Source organism: Alosa alosa, chromosome 21 (genome assembly GCF_017589495.1).
Source record: "Alosa alosa isolate M-15738 ecotype Scorff River chromosome 21, AALO_Geno_1.1, whole genome shotgun sequence".
In the NCBI taxonomy this organism is placed as follows: Eukaryota; Metazoa; Chordata; class Actinopteri; order Clupeiformes; family Clupeidae; genus Alosa; species Alosa alosa.
In genome coordinates, this window is record NC_063209.1 from 17,037,768 (window position 1) to 17,045,267 (window position 7,500).

A 7,500-nucleotide genomic window follows, 5' to 3' on the forward strand; every position below is an offset into this window, starting at 1 on the left:
TCCAACTCCAGCAGGCCAGTAGAGCCTAATTCATAAAGTACTGGAGTAGTCACAGCCAGTCTGCAGCTTCGCAGCGTGTGCCTGTCTAATTCAGGGAGTAAAACACACTTTTGGCTCGTCCCATCCCCAGAGCAGCTCAGTAGCAGGAACACCCCTAAACTCACGCCAGAGAAACAGGAGTGTGTGAGATGTGTGTGTGTGTGTGTGTGTGTGTGTGTGTGTGTGTGTGTGTGTGTGTGTGTGTGTGTGTGTGCGTGGATGCGGCAGGTGAGTGATGCCCCTCTAAGCACCTCTCTCTCTATCTGCCGCATCATACAGGGTGACTGTGATTTGACATCAGGCCTCGTTCCACCACCGCAAGAACTGCCAGCGTCAGCCACTTCCTGCCCGCTGCCACGACAACCACAACTCAGCTTGGGGGTGACAAGCGCCAGCGGGGATGAAAGACAGCACGTGTTAACCCCCCCCACACACACACACACACACACACACACACCATCCACCGCAGAGGTCTAGGAGGGCACACACACCCCTCTGTTGAGGCACGTGGGCGTAATTTAGCCCCTGGACTGCATGGGTCGTGAGGGCTGTGGGGTCGGGTGGGAACAGAGCCCGTTGGCCCCGCAGATAATAACCTTCCTCCACCCCGGACAGTCCCGCCGGCTCAGCGTCAAACGCTGCCTATCCAGGGGTCAGGCCCGGCGAGAAAGCTCTGTGTGTGTGTGTGTGTGTGTGTGTTTGTGTGACCATGTGTCTGTGTGTGTCTGTGTGTGTGTGCTCAGGCCTAGGACGTGTGCATGTGGTTGTGTAAGAGGTTGCTTAAACCCTAACCAGAGGAGAAGAGGGGACAAACAAAAAAGGGGGAGGAACATAGGGTGTCCCCTACAACATTTGCTCCCATGTTTCAACAGGGCTCCAGGGATACGGGGATACGCGGTGCCACACAGAGCGAACATGCAGACATCCCCTCGACATCTAACACAGATATAAGAGCAACACCAGCTTCACCATGGCAACAATGGACTGCTTTGCGATTGTTGGACTTTTATTTTGACAAGTTGTTGTAGTTCTGTCTTCTACATTCTTGAAAGGTTTGGTATGAATGTTGAGTCATGTCTCATGAAGCAGTCATGAATGCTTTATGTGCAGTTTATGACATCTGCTATGAATGTGTTATGAACTCACCCGTCAAGTAAAGTGTTACTGAAAGACTTACACTTTACTTGAAGGTATCTACATAAGAGTGACATGACACTGTCATGAATGTGTCATAAACAAAGTCATAAATGTTTATGACACAACGCTTCTGTTATTAAGTGTCATTCGGTTTTTGTCATGACAACTTAGGGTTAGAGTTAGGGTAAGGGTTAGAGTTTATGTGTCATGAAAGTGTCATGTGTTCATGACAGTGTCATGTCACTGTTATGTAGATACCTTCAAGTGTAACCGGTGAAAAAAACTAAACCATCAGCTAACCAGCGATATTAGGCTTGAACGGCCAGTGGTCTCCTTCTTTCAGGCTTTTTCCAGAGTAAGTGCATGAATTTCCGTGTGACAACAAACCAGCTGCGCTGAGCTGGGTATTCTAATCCGAAATGATTAAGCATCCCATCAAAGTCATTTCTGCAGGCCAACAAGGACCTCTCTGACCAACCAGTGTAAATTACCTTGTGGTATTTTGAATTCTAATATTATTGATGTGGTCATTGTTTTTTTTTTCAGCTGCTCAAAGGGCAACACTATGCTAAGTTATAGTGCTTGAGGGACTTTGTTTCATTCATTTTCTACAAATATGGAAAAGGCATTCTCAACGTTGCTGCAGCTAAGATTCTGGTCACTCTTGTGACTCTCACGTTTGCTCAACAGTTCCATGCTTCTTTCTCATAACAACCCACTTTTTTGACCATACATAACTAATTAGCATTAGTTAACAGTGTGTCAACAGATAGTTTATTATAATTTTGTTGATAACCGGCGCATCTGCAGATAGTCTATTTTGGGTGGTCTATGAGTAAAGTGTGAACGATAAATTTGGGCTGTTTTAACCTTTATGCCTCTCTATCTTTGGCCATCTATTAAGGTGCTCCAGACATCAATGTTAAACAAAGTTCAGAACCAATAACATTTACTTTAGTAGTAAACTACATGTACTCTTCTCCAGATACTTTCTTTATTAGCAAAACAAAGAGATTTATCCATTCTAAATGTGTCCATAGGGGGCCTAGACGATCCTGGAGGTGGTGCTGGGCTTCTAATTGACCGCAGGTTCAATGGACGAACGGGACATGGATGCCCCCGGGCGCCTCTTCATGAAGGCCATGCAGCTGGCTGACCGCTCCTCTATCTCCTGCTTGTGCGCGCCTCTGTTCATCATACTGTAGTAGTGTGTGAAGTTGGAGACGATGATGGGGACAGGCAAGGCTAGGGTCAACACGCCGGTGACCGCACACAGGGAGCCCACGATCTTCCCGTCGGCCGTTATGGGGCATATGTCGCCGTAGCCGACCGTTGTCATGGTGATGATGGCCCACCAGAAGGCCTCGGGGATGCTGCGGAACTGAGACTTGGGGTGAGCGGACTCAACGAAGTAGATGACACTGGAGAAGAGGATGACGCAGATGAGGAGGAAAAAGATGAGCAGGCCAAGTTCTCGGACACTGGCGCGGAACGTGTTCCCGAGCATCTTCAGCGCCTTGGAGTGGCGGGACAGTTTAAAGATGCGGAACACTCGGACCAAGCGCACTATTCTCAGGATAGTCAGACTTGTGTGTCTGGAGGGTTGACTGGCGTTCTGTTCATCAGAATTTTCTGCCATGAGTGTGACGAAATAAGGCAAAATGGACCCAATATCAATGATGTTCAGCAGGTTTTTAAAAAATTCCAGTTTACTTGGGCAGGCGAAAAAGCGCACTATCACCTCAAGAGAAAACCAAGCAATGCATGCTGACTCCACAATGAAAAACGGGTTGTGGAAAGGCAGTAGATGACTATCAGCATGAGAAGAGTTGGTCTTAGGGATGTCAATCTTGAATTCTGGCATTGTTTCCATACAGAAGATGGTTATTGATATCACAATGGCCAAAACGGACACAACAGCAATGCCTTTGGCTGGGTTGGAGCTCTCCGGGTATTCAAACAAGAGCCACATTTGACGTTTGAATTTGTTCTCTGGTAGCGGTTTCTCTTCTTCTTTCACAAAGCCCTCATCTTCTTGAAACTTCTGCACTGCCTCCTCTCCTAGTTCATAGAACTTAACTTCCTCCAAAAATATGTCAAATGGAACATTAGAGGGTCTCTTTAATCGCCCCCCTGATTGGTAATAGTGCAGAATGGCATCGAAGCTTCGTCGGTTCCTGTCAAAAAAGTATTCGATGCGAAGAGGGTCGAAATACCTGATTCTCTTTTCGGGATCCCCCAGGAGAGTGTCCGGGAACTGAGCAAGAGTCTTTAACTGGGTCTCAAACTTCAGACCCGATACGTTGATCACAACTCTCTCACAGCAGCCATAGTCACTGTAAACATTTTCATATCCTGACTGGGGACGCCTGTTAGTAAGAGAGATAGTCTCGTCATCATCCATGTTATAAATGAAGCTATGTCTCTTGCTGCCTTTGTCCTTCTCTTCCATCAATAATTCCATTCATGGTCAAGTCTTTCATCAAATCAATTCATCAAAATATAATGAAATCCAGGAAAGTAATGTTATCTCACTGTTAGTTCTCTGATTAGTTTTGCTGTTGTTTTGCAGATGCTTTTGTTGTTTTCACAAGCACCTTTAGAATGAAACCGAAGTTGTCATGGTTGAATGCCACAAAATTCTGGAACTTGTCTGTAACAATCACACTGTTCTAGAATGTTCAGTGAATACTCTGAATCTATTGTTAGTGGGTTTGATCCAGCAAGCCCACTATTGTTCTTCTTAAGTTTTTAAGTTTATCGACGCGGTTCGAACTCCAAAAATTCAGGCCCGAACCGGTGTAGCTTGCTTGTTACTTTCGTGTAGCCCTTGTCGTTTTCGCATTATTCCTGTTTTTCGGCGTTTTTGGGCCCCATTGAAATGAATGCCAGAATGTTCAGGATTCTAATTTCGATTATGACATCACAGCTCTAATTGCTTAAGCTTGCACCTGGCAGAGTTCTAAGCCATCTGGCAATGTCTAATGGGCTGGGCTGGGCTGTCTGTGTATATGAAGGTGTGTGCATGTAACTTTTGACCCGTATGTCCGATTTTCATAAATGAGGTACCGTTGGAATCCTTGGATGAGGCCGAGTTCCATGCCCCTGATCAAACCCACTCTTGCAGTTCCTCGGAACCGCAATTCTAGTTTTCACAGTGATCTAAACAAGATACAAGATAATTGGTTTAGGTACTATCTCCCAATCTGCCTTCTGCCATACAGTTTTGTACTGTACTTGACTAACTACATTTATAATGAGTCAGGGGGTGGAATGAAGGCAGAAAAGTGACAGTAGTTTTGATGATGTTGCAAAAGCTGACTCTGGACAGTAAATTGGGTAATTGAATACAGGCAACTTCACTCGAACACCATGTCAGCACAATAATCGGAGACATATTCTAACCAGGACAACAATATTGACTCAACTGTGTTACAGTAAATAAATCATAGTCATTAAATGCAATACAAGTATCAGGTCCCTGGTGTATGGACATGGCTAACTCTTGAGTTTAAATACCTGCAGGATGTAAGACCAGCACTAAAACACAGATTTTTGACACTAAAAATCTATAAAGTTCCTTGCAGTGGCTTTGTTTAAAAGCAATTTAACCAACATGTTATGCTATAGTGAAATAAAAATGTCAAGAAAGCATTTAGAATAGATGGTGATTTAAGATGGAAAATAACATTTGAAAGATTATGACCACAGTCACATAGGGGCATAGGGGCATGGGGGCAGCCGTGGCCTACTGGTTAGCGCTTCGGATTTGTAACCGGAGGGTTGCCGGTTCGAACCCCGACCAGTAGACACGGCTGAAGTGCCCTTGAGCAAGGCACCTAACCCCTCACTGCTCCCCGAGCATTGCTGTTGTTGCAGGCTATATGCACTGCGTCGGGATTAGTGTGTGCTTCACCTCATTGTGTGTTCACTGTTCACTGTGTGCTGATTGTGTTTCACTAATTCACGGATTGAGATAAATGCAGAGACCAAATTTCCCTCACGGGATCAAAAGAGTATATATACTTATATAGCGATGTGCATCCCAGAACAAGCAGAGCAGTCACTTATCACAAGGTTAAGGGAAAACACAAAGGGAGCACAGGGCAAACATAAACTTTTATGACCTGGCAGCAACAACATGTTGTTGGACTCATATTCTCAATTCACAATGGTTTTAAAAGGGGAGCAGCACAGCATTTTCATAACGAAAACAGATATTTGTATTATTCATTTATAAAACATCTTTAAATACTGCTGTCTCAAACTTCAGACTTACGCAGGGCACTAATATGGCAGGTAGTCAACAAACAGATATCCCATTATTTATTTATAAGAGCGCATCCTCCTTCATATCAACACTCACAGCCCAAGGTCTAAAATGGCTGCTTGTACACAACCTGTCATGGGTGAACTCGGGTCACGCACAGTGTAAATCCCTCCCACACGTCAGTATGGCATGCGGGATATTGTTGTGCATATTCCACGGGCACAACAGGCTGGGGAAGGGGGATATTAATAGTTTGGCCTTTGGAGTTATACCTCCACCGCAGGAAGAGGAGCTGCTCTAGCTGATTCATCTCGTAAACTGCCCGCTCCTCCTCATCTGCCGACGAGGGTGACTCTGCCAAACACGGAGCACACTGTGCCGCTCAGCCCTTGAGAGGACGCTGCCGCATTTTATGAGCTCGAAATACACACTCAACCATGAAGAATAATTCCCCCCTGCCATGGCGTGAGATAAAAAATTCTGGGTATAGTCGTTCTCAGGACTAAAATTAATGAGTGGTTTCCTGTTCAGACGCCGACTGGTAAACAGCAGGAACCGGGGAGGCTTTTTTAATGAACCTGAGACGCGGTGCATGATGGAAAGTGTCGCATCCTTTACATTGTGGAACTAAATATACCACTGACATTTGCTCTGACACTACAGACATTGTGTGACCTGTTCATCACAGATGTCCTGAGATGTCTGATGGCTTCATTACTTTGTGTGTGCGTGTGTGTGTGTTAGGGGTTTCATCAAAAAGTCAAATAATCTACTATTAAAACCAATAGTCGGTGACGTAGGCAGCAGTCAACTGCCTAGTCGTGGACAAAAGGGGAAAAGGACTTGTTCCAGTGACATGTGAGAATAAGAGCATGTCTGCTTTAGATAACATTCTAAAGATGAAATACCCGCTGCCAATAGCAAGCACTAGCAGTAATGTTAGCACCAGCATTGTACTGGTATATAACTACTAGTCAACTAGTCGACAACTATAATAAAGTACTTGTCAACTAGTAAAAATCAGTAGTTATTAAAAGTCCTAGTGTGTGTGTGTGTGTGTGTGTGTTTGTGTGTGTGTGTGTGTGTGTGTGTTTATTTAAAGAGACCATCCCACCGTGGAACAATCAGATATCAGAAGCATCTCGGCGTCTCATTAAACTAAGCAGAAATCTGCAGGGTCAGCAGTTGAGGGAATTTAATTGGAACGATGCGAATGCACACACCAGCAATGGGAAGGACACAGAGAAACAGTAGCATGTGGACAAGCAGACTGGTGCTGGATGGACACACAGACTGGATGGACACACAGACTGGTGCTGGATGGACACAGAGACAACACACAAACATACAGGAACCTGTCTGATGGAGCTGATGTGGGATACACATACACACTCACACAGACACACACACGGACACACACACACACACTCTCAAACACACACACACAGACGCACCCCTTCCCTAACACACAGTAGTCTGGGTAGGAGCTGATCTGGGATTTACACACATGCAGATGCACACACACACACACACACACACACACACCTTTCCTAACACACAGCAACCTGTCTGAGTTGGGGCTGATCTGGGATCATGGAAGTGATGAACCAAATGAGAATGTGAGGTGTATGCACCACCTAGATAGAACTGCCTGGGAGAATGTGAGAGAAGAATAGCATTGGCTCATTGATTTATACACACATGCAAACACACACACACACACACACACACATACACCAAGTAAGTGAAGTATAGCATGTTGGCTCATCGATTACACACACAACACACCCCCCTCTCCACACACACGCACACACACACACACACACACACACACACACACGCAGAAAAGGCCTTGGTGTTACAGGTTCTCTTTGAACTGCCTCTGTCTCTGTTGTGCGTTTACCAAAGGCAGAAGTGGGGGTGTGGGGGGGTGTATAGGGAGGCCTGTCATGTGACGTGTGGGGGCTCATGGTCTTTTGTAGTCCCAAGAGCGAGGCATGAGTCATCGGAGGGAGCGGAGCCCAGCCTGCGCTCAATACACACACCGAGATACA

General features: G+C 45.5%; 1 protein-coding gene across 1 annotated transcript; it reads right to left on the reverse strand.

Annotated features, from left to right (window-relative positions):
• Positions 1 to 2,126: 2,126 nt before the first annotated feature.
• Positions 2,127 to 4,068, reverse strand: LOC125286210 (potassium voltage-gated channel subfamily A member 1-like). Its single transcript, XM_048231036.1, has one exon. The coding sequence runs from the start codon at positions 3,638 to 3,640 to the stop codon at positions 2,252 to 2,254; it is 1,389 nt and encodes a 462-aa protein (XP_048086993.1). The 5' UTR covers positions 3,641 to 4,068; the 3' UTR covers positions 2,127 to 2,251.
• Between the last annotated feature and the right edge of the window lie 3,432 nt (positions 4,069 to 7,500).